Below are 22,606 nucleotides of genomic sequence, written 5' to 3'. Positions count from 1 at the left end.
GGAAAGCCGGGGAGTGGAGAAGGGAAGAGACCAAGAGGTGGTGACTATTATTAGTGAAATACAGCAAACATACAAAAAGCATGTAAACTAATATATATATATATATAAAGAATAAAATGAGTTGTAAGAAAGAGAAACAGGAATATTACCAATTCTCCATAAGGCACTAGTCTATTCCTTTATTCCCGTTTTTTTGTTTTGTTTTTTACTATTTCTTATACCAACACCTCTATGCCTAACCTAAGGGCCAAATCTGACCCTCCATCTGTTTGTATATAGTCCTAAAACTAAGAATAGCTTTTACAGATGAACATTTATGATCAATTTGATGATAAGGAACACTAATTTTGAACCCCGATGAAGCCAAACATTACCTCCCTGCTGTGTCTTGAGTTGTACCTACCCAAAAGGATATGCTGAAGTGCTAAGCTCTAGTACCCCAGGATGTGACCTTATTTAGAAAGAGAATTGTTGCAGATGTAATTAGATAAGATGAGGACATATTGGAGTCGGGTGGGCCTTTAATTCAGTATGACTGGAAACGAGGAGAGAAGACTATGTAAAGATCCACATACAAGGGATCCCTGGGTGGCGCAGTGGTTTGGTGCCTGCCTTTGGCCCAGGGCGCGATCCTGGAGACCCGGGATCGAATCCCACATCGGGCTTCCGGTGCATGGAGCCTGCTTCTCCCTCTGCCTGTGTCTCTGCCTCTCTCTCTTTCTCTCTGTGACTATCATAAATAAATAAAAATTAAAAAAAAAAAGATCCACATACAAGAATACCATCTGATGAAGGAGGGAGAGATTGGAGTGATGCAAGGTAAGAATGCAAAGAATTGCTGGCTGTCACCAGAAGCTCTCTCACACTGTGGAAGAGGCAAGGAAGATTTCTACCCAGAATTTCAGGGGAGAATATTCTGGCTGACACCCTGATTTTAGATTTGAGACATCTAGCCTCCGGAACTGTGAGAGAATTAGTTTGCAGCCACTCAACTTGTACTTTGTTATGGCAGCCCTAGGACACTAATAAACCCTCTCTTCCTCCGCAAAAAGAATTTCATTCTTCTCATTGTATTGCCAAAAAAACTGTTCTTCTTTTGAATTTCACTAATAAAAAATATTGTGGAAATTGGTTTTCTCATTATGCATTGTCTTAGATATATATAGATACACTTATACATACATTACATACACATTTCATTGCCTACATACTACCTCCAATTTTGCCTCTCACCTATGAAGCCTAAAATATTTACTATCTGGCCCTTTTCAGGAAAAGCTTGCCTGGGGTGCCTGGCTGGTTCAATCAGTACAGCATTGTAACTCTTGATCTTGGGGTCGGGAGTTCAAGCCCCATATTGGGCACAGAGATCACTTAAAAAAAAAAAATGCTTGCCTAACCAATGTCTAAGTAATACACTTTAATTTTTTAAAAAAAGTGTCTTTTTTTTTTTAGATTTTATTTATTTATTCATGAGAGACACAAAGAGGCAGATATGATATAGGCAGAGGGAGAAGCAGGCTCCCTTCGGGAAGCCTGATGTGGGACTTGATCCCAAGACCCCAGGATTACCACATGAGCCAAAGTCAGATGCTCAACCACTGAGCCACCCAGGCATCCCAATACATTATTTAATTTTAACTGAACTTTATATAATGGATTCATACAGTATGGAACTGTAGGATTTACTTCTTTCACAAAACATTGTGTGGAGATTTATCCATGTTGGTGCAGATAACTATATTATTTTAATTAATACGTAGTATCTGCATATGAGCATACTACAAATTGTCTATTTGTTCTACTATTTATAGATTTGGGTGATGGTTTCCAGTTTTCTTTTTTTGTCTATTACAAACAATGTTGCTAAAAATATTCTTGTTCACTTTTTCCAGTCACATGTGCAAGAGTTTCTCTAGGGCATATAAACCTATTGGTGAAGCTGCTGGATTACAGGCTACTGTTGTAGATCAAGCATCGCCACAAGTCCTTTGGCATTCCTTTCATCAAGAGGAAGAATGTATTTTTCCCTTCCCCTTGAGTCTGGGTTAGCTTTTTGACTTTTTTTTGAGCAATAGAATGTAATGAAAGTGATATTCTGATTTCCAACCCCACACTGTAAGGTGGCTGGCAGTCTCCACTGTCTCTCTCCGTAGCGAGATGCTATGATACAGAGTGGAACAAATTACCAAATGATGACAGGTCAAGTGAGAGAGGCCCTGGAGGGTGAGAGGCTGTTTAGGATGTTTCAGCCCCAGCTAAGGACTCAGCTAAATGCAACTGTATCAATGACCTCAATTTAGAGTATACAGAGCAGAAAAACCCAGTTAACTCAAGAACTGTGGATAATAAAAAAAAAAATCACTGTTGTTTTAAAACATTATGTTTTATGGGGTGCCTGGGTGGCTCAGCGGTTGAACGTCTGCCTTTGACTCAGAGCGTGATCCTGGGGTCTTGGGATCAAGTCCCACATCAGGCTCCCTGGAGGGAGCCTGCTTCTCCACTCTGCCTATATCGTATCTGTCTCTCTGTGTCTCCCCTGGACTGAGTCCCACATCAGGTTTGGAGAGCCTGCTTCTCCCTCTGCCTGTGTCTCTGCCTCTCTCTCTCTCTCTCTCTCTCTGTCTCTCATGAATGGAGGAATAAAAATCTTCTAAAAAACAAATAAAAATAAACCATTACGTTTTGGAGTATTTGCTAAACAGCAACAGATAATTGAAACACTGAAGTTCAACTTTCCCAAGTAATGCCAAACCTCTTTCCAAAGCAGTTAATATTCCTACTAGCAGCATAGCTCCACATTTCCCCAACATTTAATGTCAGATATTTAAAATTTTTGCCAAAAAAAAATTTTTGCCAATTTGATAGATATGAAATGGAAATGGTATCTCAGTGTTGTTTTAATTACATTTCCCTGATTACTAATAAGGCTAATTTTTATATGTTAACAGTCATGTTCTTCTTTATAATTCCTATCAGTTTTGTTCATCTTAATATTACAAACGATTCATAAATTATATTTAAAATAAAGTGTATAGATTAATTATAAATATTTAAATGTAAATTATAAAACTATGTAAATATTCATACACTGGGGCAGTTGGCTGGCTCACTCAAGCCCCACACTGGGTATAGAGATTACTAAAAATAAACTTTACCAAAACTGTATTCATATATGTAAATGCAAAGTCATATATATCTACATATTTAAATATGCGTAGTACATGTATTTATAAATCATATGTACTTTAAAAATCTTCTCATTTGTGGCTTGCCTTTTCACTACACCTTGATAGTGTCCTTTTTTTTTTAAAGATGTATTTATTTATTCATGAGAGACACCAATAGAGGCAGAGACACAGGCAGAGGGAGAAGCACGCTCCCGCAGGAAGCCCAATGAGGAACTCGATCCTGGATCCCATGAGCCAAGGCAGATGCTCAAATGCTGAGCCACTCAGGTGTCCCTTTTTTTTAAAGATTTTATTTATTTATTGAGAGAGAGAGAATGAATGAATGAGCGGCGGAAGGGGCAGAGGGAGAGCAGACTCCCCACTGAAGAGGGTGCCCAATGACCACGATGATGACTCAACGTTCCATTTCACAACCCTGAGATCATGACCTGAGCCAAAGTCAGATGCTTAACCAACTGTGCCACTCAGGTGCCCCTATATCTTTTGACGAGTAGAAATTCTTCATTTTCATGTAGAATTTATGAATCTTTTCTTTTATAGCCAATGCTTTGTGTTTAAAACAAAAAATCCTTCCCTAACCACACTGTATTAATTTGTCTTTCAAACAATTTATGGTTTATTTTTTAAATACTAGTCTTTAACCTACCTAGAATTAACTTTTATGTATGAGTTGAGGTAGGGATCCAATTACATTCTTTTCAATGTGGACAACCAACTGTCCCAGTCTAAAAAGCCCAACTTTCCTATAGATCTTCAATTCTAGCTTTGTCAAGATGAGTCTCCATAAATAAAGAGCCATTTCTAAGGCTTTCTCTTCTGTTCCACTGGTCTACATGGATTGCACTGTCTTAACTAATAGCTTTACAAACAACTAGCTTTAAAAAAAAAACCTAGAAAAGTAAAACTCAAATCAGTCTGGTTTTTAACTTCTATTATTGTAATATGTTTTAATTCTTTGTGCAAATATTATTTATTATTCTTTATGTTTTACTAATTATTATTATAAATACACTTTAGATTTCTGTACTTAATTTACCATAATTTTTTATTTCTATTTTTTTGTTTCTTTTATTTTAGTATTTTTTATGTATTCTTGTATATCAAACCTTCCATCTGGGAACATTTCTTCTTTGAATAAATAAGGCATGAGAAAGAAAGAAACACTTTGAAATGAAAGAAATAATGCTAATATTATTATTTGTAGTTTACATGATTACATAGAAAACCAAAATAATGTGTAATTAAATTACTAGATTTAATAAGAGTTTGACAAATTTTCAAACTCAATGAAAAGTCAATGAAGAAAATTATATTTCTATACATAGGCAAAAATCTGCAATACAGTATAATAGCAATGAAAATGAGAAGTCCCAAATCCAGAATATGGACTCTCCCACAGGACAAATGATCTATATTCTTCAGCAAATAAATGGCATAAAGAAAGTGGAAGGGGGGCAGCCCTGGTGGCGCAGTGGTTTAGCACCGCCTGCAGCCCAGGGCGTGATCCTGGAGACCCTGGATCCAGTCCCACGTCAGGCTCTCTGCATGGTGCCTGCTTCTCCCTCTGCCTGTGTCTCTGCCTCTCTCTCTCTCTCTCTCTCTCTCTGTGTCTCTATGAATAAAAAAATAAAGTCTTAAAAAAAAAAGAAAAGAAAAGAAAAGAAAGTGGAAGGGAAGCTGTTACAGATCAAGAAAGACTTATAAGATCTAGCAACTAAATGCAATATGAAGTCCTTACAGGATCCTGATTTGATAAAACCAACTTAAAAAGACATCTTTGAGATAGTTATAAGACTTTGAAAATGGATAGGTAGTAGATGATATTGAGGAATTACTGTTAATTTTTTGAATTGTAATCATGAGCTACCCAGGTGTCCCATTCTTCTAGGTTCTTCTATTACTTGAGGGAATGGTAAATTTTTTTTTTTTTTTTTTTAATTTATGGTAGTCACAGAGAGAGAGAGAGAGAGAGAGAGGCAGAGACATAGGCAGAGGGAGAAGCAGGCTCCATGCACCGGGAGCCCGACGTGGGATTCGATCCCGGGTCTCCAGGATCGCGCCCTGGGCCAAAGGCAGGCGCTAAACTGCTGCACCACCCAGGGATCCCGGGAATGGTAAAATTTTATTTTCTTCACGTTGTAAGTTATTTACACATTAAAATTCCTACACTAAATGTGAAAAATAGAAATCCTATACCTTGGAGTGCCTGGGTGGCTCAGATGATTAAGCATCTGCCTTTGGCTCAGGTCAAGATGCTGATACCCTGGAGTCCTGGGATCGAGCCCCGCATGAGGCTCCCTGCTTAGACAGGAGCCTGCTTCTCCCTGTCCCTCTGCCCCCCTCTCTCAAATAAATAAATAAAATATTTAAAAAAATAATAGGGCACCTGGGTGGCTCAGTGGTTGAATGTCTGTCTTTGTCTCAGGTCATGATCCCGGAGTCCTGGGATCAAGTCCCATATTGGGCTCCCCGCAGGTAGCCTGCTTCTCCCTCTGCCTATGTGTCTCTGCCTCTCTGTCTCTCATGAATAAATAAATAAATAAAAATCTTTAAAAAATAATAAAGTTTTTTTTTAATGGAAGTATTGAGAGGAAAATGTGTCCACTATTGCTTTAAAAGCCTTATCCCTTTGCCTTTGGTCTAGCTGGATTGATTCCCAGTAGGGTAAAGGACATTTTTCTCCTTACAGAGTCTCAGGCAGTGGCAGAAATAAAGGCAAAGACGGTTTTTACCTTTAGCCTGAAACCCAGGGGCTGTGCTACAAGGAAGCCTCTCCAGCTCAAAAGCATTAGAACCAAAGGAGGCAAGAAAGAAAGAGTCCAAATTTGTCAGTACCATTGGCGGACAGCTAAAACTTGCTAATGTGGAGTTAATCTACACTACAATTTACCAAACTTCTCTGGTACCTCAAAATCAGAGCAAATGTGATAAAAATTTTTGTTAACAGTTTTAAAAAAGAAAAGCAAATCAAAACAAATACTTTTATCATCAAGCATTTTGTTGTTTGCCAACCTGGATTAGGAAACTTCATTCATCCTTTTGGATATTCAACCTCTTTGGAGCACTGAGGATATTAGCCAGTGTAAAGTTCATATACTTTTTTTTTTTTTTTTTAAGATTTTATTTATTTATTCATGAGAAACAGAGAGAGAGAGAGAGAGGCAGAGACTCAGGCAAAGGGAGAGGCAGGTTCCATGCAGGGAGCCCGATGTGGGACTCAATCCCAGGACCCCAGGATCATGCCCTGGGCTGAAGGCAGGTGCGAAACCACTGAACCACCCGGGGATCCCCGTTCATATACTTTTTTTATCCAGGAACTTCACCTCCAGGAATTTGTTATAGAGATACACTCAAAAATGTGCAAGCAGTGGATACAAGGTTAATGACTGCAGCAAACATGCAGTAACAAAAAAACTAGAAATGATCTGGTATCCAGGGATAGGTGACTGGTTTGTTTTTTTTTTTTTTAGGTGACTGTTTTAAGTAAATTATGGAACATTGACAAAATACCATGTTACCACTAAAAGAGAAAGAAGATCTGCATATACTATACCTAAAATGTATGTGTGTCCCATACTAAGTAAAAATGGCAAGGCCCAAAAGGGAGTTTTCTACTATTTGTAAAAGTGATGCCGGGACGCCTGGGTGGTTCAGTGGTTGAGTGTCCGCCTTCAGCTCAGGGTGTGATCCTGGAAAGCCATCGGAGTCCGGCATGCAGCTCCCTGCATGGAGCCTGCTTCTCCCTCTGCCTGTGTCTCTGCCTCTCTCTCTGTGTCTCTCATGAATAAATAACTAAAATCTTAAATTAAAAAAAAAAAGGCAGTGTGCGTGACTATGTGTGCCTGTGCATTTTTAGGGTGGTGTACAAATGTGTATATGCATAGCTTATCTCTGAAAACATACCAGAGAGTCACTGAGAAACCGAACATGAAGGATGGAGAAACTCACTTTTTACTCTTATACCCTTTTGAGCTTTTGTAAGTCTTTTGGCCACGTGCCTGTTTGCTTGAAGCAAATTACAAAACACACAAATCGCTGCCCTGAAGACCGGTACACTTTGCAACAACAGAAAGTAGAATGGTGGTTTGCCAGCAGCTGGAGGGAAAGGGGGGGTTGTTTAATGGGTATAGAGTTTCTTTCTTTTTGCAATTTTATTTCTTTATTCATGAGAGAGACAGAGAGAGAGGCAGAGACACAGGCAGAGGGAGAAGCAGGCTCCCCGTGGGGACTCGATCCCCGGACCCCAGGATCACGACCTGAGCTGAAGGCTGACTTCTCAACCACTGAGCCACCCAGGTGCCCCGCCTATAGAGTTTCTTTTGCAAGTTGACAAAGTTCTGGAGAACGGCTGCGGGCAATGTGAATACACTACGCTTAAAAAAGGTTAAGATGGGGCAGCCCGGGGGGGCTCAGTGGTTTAGCATCTGCCTTCGGCCCAGGGCGTGATCCTGGAGACCCGGGATCGAGTCCCACGTCGGGCTCCCTGCATGGAGCCTGCTTCTCCCTCTGCCTGTGTCTCTCATGAATAAATAAATAAAATCTTTAAAAAAAAAATGGTCAGGATGGTAGACGCTGTGTACGTGTGTTTTACCAGCATTTTTGGAAGACTTCAGTGAAGCGCCCCCGCGGAAAGGACGCCCCCATGAAGGACGAGTTTCACGTGTCACACTTGAAGATCACCTCTTCAAACAGCCCTTTGTGACGTGGGTATTCGGGGGGAGCGTCGGGGACAAGCGAGGCGCCAGCCCCGCGAGCCTTCCGGCGACCTTTCACCTCGAGCTCCAGACCCCGTCCCTCGGGGAGCGAGAGGCCCGCCCGCGCCGCCACCCCGAAGCACACGGCTCCGGCTTCCCCCCCGCGAGGCCCCGCTCTCCACACGCAGCGGGGGTCGCGCGCTCCCCCGGGCCGCCCGCTCCGCCCGGCCGCGCCTCCCGTCGTGCCCTTACCCGGTGTTGGGTAACATGGTTTCCTCAGAGCAGAGGCGGCGGCGACGGCGGCGGCGGCGAGCGGACCCGGAGACGCGGGCCTCCTCTCCTCATTTAGCCCCGGTCCCTCGAGGCCCCGCCCGGAGGCCGGCGGCGAGCGGGCGCTCCCAGGAGCGGCGGCCCTCGGAGTGCGCCTGCGCACGCAGCGGGCTCCGGCGCTCGGCGCTAGTTCCCGCCTTCCCCGCCCCCGCCCGGCCGCTGGACGCGCTCTCTCTGCGCAGGCGCTGAGGAAGAAAGGCGGCTCCGCCCCGCGCGCGTCGCGGGGCTCTGCGGGGACAATCGGCGTCCCGCCCGCCGCGGGCGTAGCGCGCGCGTCAGCCGCTACATGCGTGCGCTTTTCCCGCGCGGGTGCAGGCGCCGGCGTCCGCGCGTGGGGTGGCGGTTGCAGTCGCGCCCTCGGGACCTCATGGAGGGCGCGGGGGCCGCTTCTCTGCAGAGGCTCACCTGCGGGGTCCCTCCCCGGCCCGAGCCCGGCGCCTGGCTCCTGCGCGCGCAGCACCGAGGGCGCCGCCGTCCTCGCTTGCTCCCGAAGCCGGCCACGGTCGCATCCTCCCCCGGGCTGCGGCCTACGGCTGGCGGCCCTCACCTGTCCCTGCATCGCCCAGTGATGAGCAGCAGCTCCTGGGGCTGAGCGCTTTGCAATAGTCTGGGGGGAGCATGCATCGTTAGCAGTGGTCTTCCGGAAGAAACTCCCAAACTCAGTGCAGGAATAAGGTGAATTCTGGGATCTAGTATTGCGGGTTTTTTGGTTTTTTTTTAAGTATTTAAATTCCAGTTAACATACAGTGTGATAATAGTTTCAAGGGTACAATGTAGCGATTGGACACTTCCATGCAACACCTAGCGCTCATCACAAGTGGACCCTAGTGTGTTTTTTTAACTAATTAATTTTTTTTTTTAGGATTTTATTTATTTATTCATGACCGACACAGAGAGTCAGAGATACAGGCAGAGGAGAAGCAGGCTCCCCGCAAGGAGCCCAATGTGGGACTCGGTTCCGGATCCTGGGATCACGCCTCGAGCCAAAGGCAGACGCTCCACCGCTGAGCCACCCAGGCCTCCCGAGAAAGTGTATTTTGGGAGGGTAGAACAGGATGATGAGGTTGTTAAATGAGGACTAGTTGAACTAGTTTGGAAATAGGGTTTGTATTCCTCCGCTTACTGCAAGCCCTGAATGGTTCTGTTTATTCGTGTGTGTTGCCAGCCTCCTATAGGCATTTGAATTGGCCATCTTTGATATTGTCCTTAAAAACTACAGAATTTGTTTATTCAACACGCAGTAGCACCTAGTTCATGCTGGTCACTGGAGATACAGCAGGACAAAAAAGTGGAGGTCTGCCTGTGTGGGAGGAATGAGGAAACGCCAATGTGTTATTCAGACTGTTGTAGGTATTAGGTGTTTCAAGAAGAGTGTTGATAGGGACCATTCAATGCAAAACTTACCTTGCGCTTAAGAAAGTGAAAACAACCCACAGGGACTCCTGGGGGTCTCAGTGGTTGAGCATCTGCCTTCAGCTCCAGGTGTGACCCCAGGATCGGGGTTTGAGTCTCCCATCAGGCTCCCTGCGCGGTGCCTGCTTGTCCCTTTGCCTATGTCTCTGCCTCTCTGTGTGTGTCTCATGAATAAGTAAATCTTTTTTAAAAAAGAAAAGACAACCTACAGAATGGGATAAAATACAAACATATATCCAATAAGGTCTGGTATCCAGAATATATAGAGAACTCTTACAACACAGCAACAAAAAGATGAACACGCAGACTAAAAAGTGAACACGGGCTCCTGGGTGTCTTGGTTGGTTAAGCATCTGACTTATGATTTTGGCTCAGGTCATGATCTCAAGGTGGTGAGATGGAGCCCTAAGTAGGGCTCTTCAGGCAGGCTCAGAGTCTGCTGGGGATTCTATCCCTTTGCCTCTGCCCCTCTTCCTGCTGATGCACACATGTCCCCTCTCTCTAGCTCAGGCTAAAATAAATAAATAAAATCTTTTTAAAAAAATGAACAAAGGATCTGGATAGACATCTTTCCAAAGAATATATGCAAGTGGTCAGCAAGCACATGAAAAGATGCCCAAAGTATTAGTTACTAGGGAGCTGCAAATCAAAACTACAATGAGATTCCACTTTATACATACTAGAATAGTTATAATAGAAAATATGGAAAATAAGTTAGCCAGGATGTGGAGAAATTGGAACCCTCCTTCATTGTTGGGAATGTAAAAAGGCATAGCCACTTTGGGAAACAGTTTTGCAGCTCCTCAAAAAGTTAAAATTGCCACTTACTGGATATCCACATGCAAAAGAGCAATTCACTTTTTGATATATCCCCAAGAGAAATATAAACATGTTCAGAAGAACCACCAGATGGCACTGTTATTTTAAAATTCAAAATTGTATAAAGCAAAACGTTAATTAACAATATTGTGACATACTATTATAATCTTAGTTGGATTAAGGCAAAAATAGCATGAAATTCTCTACAGAATTCTTATAACCGGGAAATAAGAGGAGGCATATTTTATTTTTTTTTATTTATGATAGTCACACACAGAGAGAGAGAGGCAGAGACACAGGCAGAGGGAGAAGCAGGCTCCATGCACCGGGAGCCCGACGTGGGATTCGATCCTGGGTCTCCAGGATCGTGCCCTGGGCCAAAGGCAGGCGCTAAACCACTGCGCCACCCAGGGATCCCGAGGAGGCATATTTTAAATTGTAAATTCCTTAAAGAAGGGGTGCCTGGGTGACTCAGTGGTTGAACATCTTCCTTTGGCTCAGGGCGTGATCCCTGGGGTCCAGGGTTCGAGTCCCACATTGGGCTCCCTGCTCAGCAGAGTCTACGTCTCCTTCTGCCTACATCTCTGCCTCTCTCTCTGTGTCTCTCATGAATAAATAAATACAATCTTTTTTAAAAAATCCTTAAAAAACAGGATGTGATACTTTAATTCATTTTATATTATTATTTAAATTAATAATACTGCCAATACTAAAAAGTAATTTCCAAATGCATGAGAGATTAAGAATGCAGAATTAAGTTGAAATATCAGAAGATCTGACATTGAGGAGCACCTGGCTGGCTCAGTCAGAAGAGCATGTGACTCTTGATCTCAGTGTTAAGAGTTCAAGCCCAATGTTGGGTGTAGAGATTAAATAAAAAACTTTTAAAACAGTATAACATTGAGAACTTTAACCTTAAATTATCAAATAAGGACTCTTCTAACTCCATCTTGCATAAGAATATATATATATTTTTTAAAGATTAATTTTTTTAGAGAAAGAGTGTAAGCAGGGGGAGGGGCAGAAGAAGAGGGAAAGAATCCTCAAGCAGACTCCCTGCTGAGTGGGGAACCTGACACAGGGCTTAATCCCAGAACCCTGATCATGACCTGAGCTGAAAGCAAGAGCTAGATCCTTAACCAAATAAGTCACCCAGGCACCCCCAAGAATATATTTTTGAGTATATAATGCAGTAACATTCAAATGTGTTGGCCACAGCCACATAAAGAAAGAAATTTTTTTTAAGATTATTTATTTGAGAGAGAGAGAGAGGGAGGGAGGAACAGAGGGAGAGAGAATCTCAAGCAGACTCCCTACCTAGTGTGGAGACTGATGCGGGGCTTTATCTCATGACCCTGAGGTCATGACCTGAGCTAAAACTAAGAGTCAGATGCTCAACCAACTGAGCCATCCAGGTACCCCCATAAAGAAATTTTTCATCCAGACCCAGGACACACAGTTTTCTATTTTATTGAATCTATTATATTCTATCAAGTTGATCATAATATACTAAATTATTTGGATGATTCATTAATGGATTATAGCTTACTATTAGGAAAACACTGCTTTAGTGTGCTGTTATTTACCATTGTGATTTTTCGACTTGCCTTTTAAGATATCCTGGGCTTCTCCAAATATAAAATTACTAATTAATGATAGTTAGAGGCCAACAATACAATGCACATGCTTTTAATCGCTTTAGAAAAATCAGGGCTTGGGATCCCTGGGTGGCGCAGTGGTTTAGCGCCTGCCTTTGGCCCAGGGCGTGATCCTGGAGGCCCGGGATCAAATCCCATGTCGGGCTCCCAGTGCATGGAGCCTGCTTCTCCCTCTGCCTGTGTCTCTGCCTCTCTCTCTCTCTGTGTGACTATCATAAATAAATAAAAAAAAAAAAAAAAAAAAAAAAGAAAAGTCAGGGCTCTTGAAACTTTCCATTTTCTTCACCCACAAGACAGCTCACCCTGGTCCAGGTTAAATGGGGAAATCCTTGGGGTTTTGTGTATGGCAGTTCTTTCTGAAAGTGTACCAAATCTTCCCCATAGACCTGCTAGCAGTACCTTTTGTTTTTCAAAGAATTATTCCCGGTCACTGTTTTATTAGTAACTGTTATTAACCTCCATGCTGTATTTAAATGTCTTTATCTTTCTGATAATACAGGACTACAACAATCTAGAGAAAGTGAAAATTTCCATCTTAATACCATCATTCAGAGATAATTATTAACATTTTAGTATGTATCCTTTAAGTCTGAAAAAAAATTTATTTTTGGACAGATCCTGCCTCAGGTTTATTTGTACAAATAGCACAAGAGGACACCAGGCCCATGTAGACAGAAGCCCAGGGGTCATACCAGTCCTTGCGTCCTCACACTGGCAGGCAGAAGACTCTACACTGGAGCCTTTGTGGGGGCCTGGGCACCTTTGGGGGCCTGTGCTGCAGGAGTAGAAGCAGGAGCCAGAGTCAGGGCCACAGCTGCAGCCTGGGCCTTGGTTTGAGCCTTGGCCTTGGACTTTGGCCGGCAGAGCCTGAGACCTTTGGCAATGCGGGCTCGAGCACATTTCCTGAGCTTGGGATGAGCTATGTAGGCAAGTCGATTGAGCTTGCGGCTGCCGCCCTTTGGGATCTTGGGCTTGACCTCCTTGGGCTTGACAAGGGCCTCGGCACGTATAGTCATGGCCTTGGCATTGCTGGCCTGCATCTTCTTCAGGCCCTTCTTGTTGTGCTTCTTGGCAAAGCACATGTCCCTCAGGAACTTGGGGTCTAACCCCTTAAGAGATTCATATCTTTGTGACCGGGGTTTCTTGATGCCATTTCTTGCCATTTTTGTGACTGGTTGTGCATGGTGTGGTTCTTGGACTTGGCCATGTCTACATCAAAGTCCGTGCCTCCCCAAGAGCCTATGGACCAGAAGAGAAAAAGCAAATCTGAAATTTTTATCTAGGTTTTGATCATTTATAAATCATAGGGGAGATTATATATATACTATATTGTTTTGGAAACTTTTTGTTTTACTTAATGTATCATAGACATTTTTCCAAGTTTACACCTAAAAGTTTACCTTGACTATTTATTTATTTATTTATTTTTTTTTTAATTTGGAGACAGCGAGTGTGAGCCAGGTGAGGGGCAGTAGGAGAGGGAGAAAGAGAATCTCAAGCAGACTCCCCACTGAACATAGAGCCTGACAAGGGGCTGGACCCCAGGACCCCAAGATCATGACCTGAGCTGAAATCAAGTCAGATGCTTAACTGACTAAGCCACCCAGGCACCTATACCTTGACTTTTTAAAAAAAACAAGTGCATAGTTTTCTTTTATATGAATATACTGAAATTAATTTTACCATTCTCATTTGTGATGGACATTTTAGTTGTTTCCACATTGTCTCCAATAAAAACATTCGTGCATGCATCATTGTTCACTACTCATTTTTCCTCAGAATACATTCCTAGAAGTGAGACTGTTTGCTCAATGGATATACACAATACAGTTTAGCAAGGTTGTGTTAATACAGTTGACTGTATTAACTGATTTGAACTGTGTAAGTCCACATCTACATGGATTTTTTTCAATAAATGCAGTATAGTCCTGTAAATGTATTTTCTCTTATGATTTTAACATTTTATTTTCTCTGGTTTACTTTAAGAATACAGTATATAGGGACATGTGGGTGGCCCAGCCAAAGGCCCAAAGCATCTGCCTTTGGCTCAGGGCGTGATCCCGGGTCCCGGGATGGAGTCCCACATCAGGCTCCCCATGGGGAGCCTACCTCTCCCTCTGCCTCTCTCTCTGTGTCTCTCATGAATAAATAAAATCTTTTTAAAAAGAAAGAATACAGTATATAGTACATGGAACATAGAAAATATGTGTTAATAGACTGTTGATGGCAAGTCTTCTGGTCAACAGTAGACTATTAGTAGTTAAGTTTCTGGGGAGTCAGAAGTTACACATGGATTTTTTGATTATGTGGGCATCAGTGCCCCTAACCCCTGCATTGTTCAAGGGTCAACTACAACGTAGACCAGGATTTCTCAACCTTGGGGCTATTGACCCCTTGGGCTGGATAATCCTGTGTTGTAGAAGTTTGTCATGTGTACTGCAGAATGTTTAGCAACATTACTGGCCTTTCCCCCCTGGATGCTATAGCCCATATTCCCATGTATGTATGTTTAGATGCATAACTTAAATTTACCATGTTAACCATTTTCAAGTGTATAGTTCAGTGACTTGAGTACATTCACATTGTTGTGCAATCAATACCACCATCCTAGCCCTTCCAATTTTGACACTCCAGAAATTGCTGAATGTCCTCTGGAGGGCGAAATTACCCTGATTGTCTACATCATCACAGAGGTAGATGAGAAATCAAAAATGTCAATGTCATTAAGAGAAAAATGAGAGGCTGAAGAGCTGTAATAGATTAAACAAGACTGGGAAACCTGAGTGGCTCAGCAATTGGGCATTTGCCTTTGGCTCAGGGTGTGATCCTTGGGTCCCCAGATAAGAGTCCCACATCAGGCTCCCTGAATGGAGCCTGCTTCTCCCTCTGCCTGTGTTTCTGCCTCTCTCTCTGTGTCTCTCATGAATAAATAAATAAAATCTAAAAAAAAAAGATTAAGTAAGACTAAAAAAGACATTACAACTGATGCAACACACGATCCTAGACTGGATTCTATACAAAAAAAGATTTGCTCTAGCACAGTCGACAAATTGGAATGTGTATTACAGAGTAAGGTATTGCATCAATGATAAATTTCCTGAACTTGATAACTACTGGGGTAATGTAAGAGACTGTCTGTGTTCCTAGTATGAAGTATTAAGGAATAAGAGGAAATTAATATTCATCAACTCTTAAGTGTGTGTGTCTGTGTGTGTGTGTGTGTAATGGAGAAGAGGTTATGGTGAAACAAATGTAGGAAAATGTTAAAAATTGGTGATTTGGAGTAAAGATGTATGAGAATTCCTTTCTCTCTTTGTTACAACTTTCTTATAAGCTTGAAATCATTTCAAACTAAAAAGTTTTATGTTTTAAGTGAAAGAAAATGCTTAGAGATGAGATTATTTATTGCCTGCCCATGCTTTTCAATTCGTTGTCATTTCTAATTTTACTCATCCATGCTTCAGAAAAGGTAACTGTAACTACAGTTTAGAATAAAACCTTGATTAGTCTAGGTCAATGGTTCTTAAACTTTAATGTGCACTAAAATCAACAGAAGAGCTTTGTAAAACACAGATTAATAAGCCCAACCTCCAGAGTTTCTGATTAACTAGGTCTTAGACAGAGGAGTTGAAGAATTTGTAGTTCTCACAAGTTTCCAGGTAAGGCTAATGCTGTTGGTTGGGGCACGAAAAAGTGTAGGCTGGTAGTTCTCAACCTTGTTTGCAAATTGAAATCACTTGGGGATCTTTTTAAAAATCTGATGTCTGGGTCTTACTGCCAGAGATTCTAATTAGGTTGGTATGGAGTATACATAGGTGGTATTTTTTTTTTTAAAGCTCCTCACCTCAAGTGATTCAAATATGCAGCCAAGATTGAGAGTAACTGTAATTACTCTCAATTAGAGTCAGTGTAATCCCATTCCCCTTGCCCATGCCTTTAGAGGTAGACATGTTATCTAGTTCTGGCAAACGTGAGGTCTGCTGGGAAAGATTTTCTTATTTTAAGAAAGAGACCACAGGAGCACCTGGGTGGCCCAGTCTCTTGATTTTGGCCCAGGTCATGATCTCAATCTCATGAGATCGAGCCCTATGTTGGGCTCTGCCCTCAGTGGGGAGTCTGCTTGAGATTCTCTCTCTCCCTCACCCTCTGCTCCTCCCCCACTCATTCTCTCTCTCTCTCTCTCTCTCTCTCTCTCTAAAATAAATAAATCTTAGCAAGGAAGGAAGGAAGGAAGGAAGGAAGGAAGGGAGGGAAACTACAGAATAGGTTGTCTCTTTTCTTCTAGATGTTATTTCTGGATGTGATATTTGGAATAGCTCTATCTATATTGCATCATAGTAGGGATTAGTCTTCCCCTTTCCTGTGACTCCTTCAAAGGTAAGCTTTCTCCTATAAGATTCAATGAAGAAAGGTAGGATGGGGAGCAGTTGTCTCAGTACCCTCCTGAGCTTTCCACCTGGCCTTCTGATAGTCTACTGGCACACTGTGGGTTTTCCTCACTTTACAGCTGCCATCTCTTAGAATTCCAGGAAACAGTTCCCTCAGTAGACAAGTGCTCACTTGCATGAATTCAAGTAGTGAGTGGAATGGGTATGTAGATGTGTGGATCATGCCTTATGTTACTTTTTTGCCTGTTCATTTATTTACTGTACCATCTGCACACGACTCTTAACCAAAGAGTTGAGGCTTACATGAGGGAATTTCATATATATGATTACATGTATAAAACAATTAACTTTATGTTTTATAGGACAACTGCCATGTCAGAGATGATATTTCCAATACCTATTATGAATTATCCACTTTTTTTTACCAACAGTATCCAAAAATTATCCACTTTTTTTACCAACAGTTTTTTTTAAAGATTTTATTTATTTAATCATGAAAGACACAGAGAGGCACAGGTAGAGGGAGAAGCAGGCTCCCAAGACGTGGGACTTGATCCCAGGTCTCCAGGATCATGCCCTGGGCTGAAGGCAGTGTTAAACCGCTGAGCCACCAGGGCTGCCCAACAATATCTTTTTAAAAAGATTTTATCTATTTATTTGAGAGAGAGAGGGCACACAGAGGGAGAGAGAGAAGCAGACTCCCTGCTGAGCAGGGAGTTCAACATGGGGCTGGATCCCAAGACCCTGAGATCATGAGCTGAGCTGAAGGCAGATGCTTAACTGACTGAGCCACCCAGGTGTCCCCAATAGTATCTATTATTGGAGGTATCAATATGCCCAGAAAAAACCCTGCATCTCTCAGCCTGTCTTGTAACTAGGAGTGGCCATGTTACCATATTATATGGTAATATATGGGCATAAGTGGGAGATATTGCAATGGATTTCTGAGAAAGCTTCTTTAAGGAGCTTCCAGCCATTTTGTGATCTTAAGAATGAAAACCACATGCTCACGTAATAAAACAAAAGGGAGACTGGGTCACTAATGAACATGGAATGCCATAATAGTCCCGAAACTACTACTTCTAGACTCCTTTTGCAGGAGAAATTAATCTTTATCTAGTTTAAGACACTTATTTTTTTGTTTCCTGTTATGTGCATCTGTACCTAATGCTTAAATGATACCCTATCTCAAGGCAAAAGTACCAAAAGAATGCAAACCATTGCAAAGGGGGTTCCCTCTTGAGTATATCCAAATCCCTAGCTTTGCTCCTTGCCTTCATATCTGCTTTTCTCTCTAAGGGCATCAATATTGTTCAAATTTCCTCCTTTAAAACTGCTTTTAGGGGCTCCTGGGTGGCTCATTCAGTTAAGTGTTTGGCTCTTGATCTCAGCTCAGGTCTTGATCTCAGGATCATAAGTTCTTTTTTTTTTTTTTCTTTTTTTTTAAATGTTATTTATTTTATGATAGTCATCAGAGAGAGAGAGAGGCAGAGACACAGGCAGAGGGAGAAGCAGGCTCCATGCACCGGGAGCCCGATGTGGGATTCGATCCTGGGTCTCCAGGTCGCGCCCTGGGCCAAAGGCAGGCGCCAAACCGCTGCGCCACCCAGGGATCCCAGGATCATAAGTTCTTAAAAACAAAAATTGCTTTTAGTATTTCCATCCCCTTTTAGGAAATCCCATGCCCTGCTCACAGGAGTTCGTCTTTTTTTTTTTTTTTTTTAAGATTTTATTTATTTACTCATAAGAGATATATAGAGAGAGGCAGAGACATAGGCAGAGGGAGAAGCAGGCTCCCTGTGAGGAGCCTGGGATCATGCCCTGAGCCAAAGGCAGATGCTCAACTGCTGAGCCATCCAAGCACCCCTAGGAGTTGGTCTTATATCAGGATCCAACCTCTTTTCATAGGCTATACATTTTCTCAAGTCTGAATTATTCATTCTGTTTTGAATATAACTTAAGCAAGAGAGTCTGGGTTGGGTATGGGTTTTCCAAGTCCAGTTCCCGTGGAGATATTTCCACCGAATTCCTCCTTGTATCCAGTATACAACTGTTCTGTCAAACACAGCCACGTCTCCCAAAGTCAGGCATTAATTCTGTGACACAGCACTCTACTGCTAGTATAGGTATTCTTAGCAAGCTGAGAAAGAAACACTTGACTCTTCTATAATCAACATGGCTTCATCCCTGCTCACTATAAATACAGCATTTTATTTTGCAGAATAATGTCAGTTCTTTTTTTTTTTTTAAATCTAGCTTTCAAACCATGCCCTATAGACACTAAAAAAACAAAAAACAAAACAAAAAGAAAACCAAAACCATTCAAAGTTAGCATAAGAATCAGGCCCATAATTGAGCCATCTATCATTAATGGCCACAACTTTAATACACAAAGATCAAGCTTTGGAATTAACCGCATGTCTTAACTCTGTGCCAAATGAAATTCTTGTCAGTGTCATCCTACCTCCCTCTGCTAAATTAAATTTTTGATTAGGGTCTCACACTCCCACTTCCCTAGGAGAAGAAAAGCTATATGAGGACTTATTATCCTCTGATAGAAGTGATCCTCAACCCCCATGGATGGGGAAGGGGGTGGAGACATTTGCTTTTCCAGTTACCTAAATAACATATCTTCATAGAGAAGTGTTCCAGATTGTTCTTTTGTTTTGTTTTTCTGCTATTGACCTTTTGTTTGTTTGCCTGTTCAAGGTTGAACATTTCCCTGGCGCACCCCATGGGATTATCTGCAATTAAACATTTTTTTAAAAATATATTGGGGAGGGAGAACAACAGCTCTATTCAGTTGTCTGGCATCCCATGAACCTTTCCACTGACCTTATGAACTATGATCTGCTTTTTGCACAGGCTAATATTTCCATAAAAGGCAAATAAGGAAAAAGATCTAACCAATCTATTTGGCTCTTTGTTAAAGAGTTATGTCAAAAAATCTAGAGAAGGTTTGAATTAGTGGCCAGACTAAAGGGCTTGTTCTAGTTGCAAAATAAAATTTATATTTCTGATTGCGATATGTTCTCAGATGCCTAAGATGGGACTATTTTGTCCTGTATAAGAACTTTTACAATATTGTAGGCATCTATAATATGTATCAACTTCACATGTCTATAGACAAATGGAATAACAAGGCAGGAAAAGTAAATCAACTCAATATAGCAGACTAACTTCATTTCAGGGAGGAAGAGTTGGTAAGTACCTGGTTAAATGGAAAAGAAGAAAAGAAAGAGAGTTGCCTCTTTTTCTCTGCTACCCCTCTCACCCTCCCTTCTTTGAAAACTGAGGTTTTCACATGTGAACTAACCAGTGAGGGGTAGAAAAAGTAAGGGACAACATGTTAAGGGCTGGTGAAAGGAAGAGTAGAAATATTTTAATGAAAGTCATTAATAAAAAAAAAAAAACAAAAAAAAAAAAACAAAAAAAAAAAAAAAAAAAAAAGAAAGTCATTAATAATTATATAACTTCCAGGGAAGATGGAAGTCTGGGAAAGTGAACAGAAATGAACCAAAGCCAGAGAAGAAAATTTCAAGTATAATGAAACTAGGGAACTACCATAATCCTACCATTTAGACTATGAAGAATACCTTCCAATTTGTACCCAAATTAAGGAAAGCAATGAGATTTGATAAACATTTCCTCTAAATAGTAATTCAGTGCCATTTTTAGAAAGTAAATGAGATGGTCATAAAGGTCCAACAGTAACCTGAAAGCATGAGGGACATGAGTGGACCATGGAAAAATTAAGGCCATCCATTCTCAGATGGCAAGGAAGGTAGAATTGAGGAAGAGACAATTTTCCTGACTTAAAATTGAAACTGGAAAGTGAGGGGCAGTTAAAAGATTAACAGTGACATACAAGACAGATCTGCAACTGTTGATCAAAGTAAACTGAGCAGAGTAAATAAACGCTGACTATAAGATAAAAATCCTATAACATTCTAAAGTGAAACTCTCAAACTAAAAAAATCAATCATAATTCCAATAGAAATGAGAACACCTAGAAATCAGAGTTTTTAAAAAGATTTTATTTATTCATGAAAGAGAGAGAGAGAGAGAGAGAATGAGAGAGAGGCAGAGGAAGAAGCAGGCTCCATGCAGGGAGCCTGACATGGGACTCGATCCCAGGTCTCCAGGATCAGGCCCTGGGCCGAAGGTAGCGCTAAACCGCTGAGCCACCCACGCTGCCCTAGAAATTAGATTTGATATTTTTTTCTCTTTCTATTTTTAAGATTTTTAAGTAATCTCTACACCCAATGTGGGGGTTCAAACTTACAACCCCAATATTAACAGTTGTATGCTCTTCTGACTGAGCCAGCCAGCTACCCCTTAGATTTGATTTCTAATATTATACTCCAGTGAAAAGAATGAGTGTTCCTAAGAGAAATGACCAATCCTAGAGCTAGAGCAGAAAATATGCAAGATGAGCCTGAAACATTCTGTAGTGGCAGAAAATTAGGAGGTGCTGAAAAATGAAAACAACAAAAAACCCACATTGGAGGAAGTATGTCAAAGGAGCATAGAAGTCAACTGAAAGACCTCCCAATGGTCAAAGCTGGAACAATTTGGGCAACAAAATAAAGTGGTATTGAATTGCAACCAAAGTATAAAATACATATTTTGAGTCCATACTGATATAATTATATGATTGAATAAATAAATAAATGGGGAGAAATAACAAATTTCCTGGGTAGAAGAATTCCAAATAGTTTAATTCCAAACTGCGTGTTACATTGTCCAAATAGTTTAATTCCAAATAGTTAATTCTGCTGCCTTAAGAAGATGGAGAATAACTCCCCATCCTTAAGTATGGGCTGTAATAAAATGACATCTCCCAAAGAGTACAATAGGAAATAGTACAGTAGGAAAAAGGAAAAGGGGGGGGGGAATGATTTTACAATGAAGGGAGCTGAGAAACATGACCTCTGCTAGATGATTGAAGTCAATATCAACTGTGATAAGTCATGTTGATGATACTTGCCCTTTTGTTTTAAGGATTTTATTTTTTTTAATATTTTATTTATTTGAGAGAGAGAGAGAGCAAGCACACACACACACACACACACACACACACACACACACAGAAAGGGAGAGAATCCCAAGCAGACTCTGCACAGAGTGCAGAGCCTGACACGGGGCTCGATCCCACAACCTTGAGATCATGACCTGAGCTGAAACCAAGAGTCAGACGCTTAACCAACTGAGCCCCCATGTGCCCCTAAAGGTTTATTTTTAAGTAATCTCTACATCAAACGTGGGGCTCAAGCTTACAACTCTGAGATCAAGAGTTGCACGCTCCACCGACTAAGTCAGTCAGGTGCCCCAATTATACATACTTTTGATATAGCATGATGAAAATGGCATTTTATCTTTGTGGTCTCTCCCTTAAAAACCTAAAACCCTGGTCTAACCATGAAACCTCCCCCCCCCCGCCCCACACACACACCATACAAGTCCCAGTTGAAGAACATTGCACAAAATACCTGAGCAATACTCCTCAAAACTATCAAGGTCAGGGCAGCCTGGGTGGCTCAGCGGTTTAGTGCCGCCTTCAGCCCAGGGCATGATCCTGGAGTCCCGGGATCGAGTCTCATGTCAGACTCCCTGCGTGGAGTCTGCTTCTCCCTCTGCCTGTGTCTCTGCCTCTCTCTGTCTCTGTGTCTCATGAATAAATAAATAAAATCTTAAAAAAAAAAAACTATCAAGGTCATAAAAAAAAAGGAAAGTCTGAGAGACTGTCACAGCCAAGAGGATCCTCAAGGGACATGATGCCTAAATGTAATGTGGTGTCTTAGATAAAGTCCTGAAGCAGAAAAACAACATTCAGTAAAAAACTAAGGAAATTTTTTTTAAAAATTTTATTTATTTATTCGAGAAACAGATAGAGAGAAGCAGTGCTAAACCGCTGGCCGGAAAGCAGTGCTAAACCGCTGAGCCACCCGGGCTGCCCAAACTAAGGAAATCTTAATAAAATAGTGTCTTTAGTTAATAACAGTGTTATTCAATATAGGTTCATTAATTATGACTAATCTACCCTACACCGTAAGATGTTAATAACATCAAAAATTAGGTGTAGGACGTGTAAAAATTCTGCACTATCTTCA

At 41.5% G+C, this 22,606-nt stretch overlaps 2 protein-coding genes and 1 pseudogene across 5 annotated transcripts in view; 1 reads left to right on the top strand and 2 right to left on the bottom strand.

The window, feature by feature from the left end:
* HSDL2 (hydroxysteroid dehydrogenase like 2) overlaps positions 1–8,358 on the bottom strand; it is a 61,805-nt gene extending 53,447 nt beyond the window's left edge. For all 3 annotated transcript variants that reach the window (XR_012038485.1, XM_072842363.1, XM_072842364.1), the window contains exon 1: positions 8,138–8,358. Coding sequence is in view for 2 of the 3 variants with exons in the window: in XM_072842363.1 (XP_072698464.1) it covers positions 8,138–8,154 (17 nt within the window). In the remaining variant the exon portion in view is untranslated. The remainder of the gene's footprint in view (positions 1–8,137) is intronic.
* A 368-nt stretch (positions 8,359–8,726) lies between these two features.
* The window catches only part of PTBP3 (polypyrimidine tract binding protein 3), a 152,220-nt gene continuing 138,340 nt past the window's right edge, over positions 8,727–22,606 (top strand). For both annotated transcript variants that reach the window (XM_072842355.1, XM_072842352.1), the window contains exon 1: positions 8,727–8,890. The gene's annotated coding sequence lies outside the window, so the exon portion shown is untranslated. The remainder of the gene's footprint in view (positions 8,891–22,606) is intronic.
* LOC140641881 (large ribosomal subunit protein eL29 pseudogene) lies at positions 12,362–13,327 on the bottom strand (annotated as a pseudogene).

The sequence above is a fragment of the Canis lupus genome, chromosome 10 (assembly GCF_048164855.1).
Source record: "Canis lupus baileyi chromosome 10, mCanLup2.hap1, whole genome shotgun sequence".
Taxonomy (NCBI): domain Eukaryota; kingdom Metazoa; phylum Chordata; class Mammalia; order Carnivora; family Canidae; genus Canis; species Canis lupus.
This window is presented reverse-complemented; position numbering and strand designations above follow the sequence as displayed.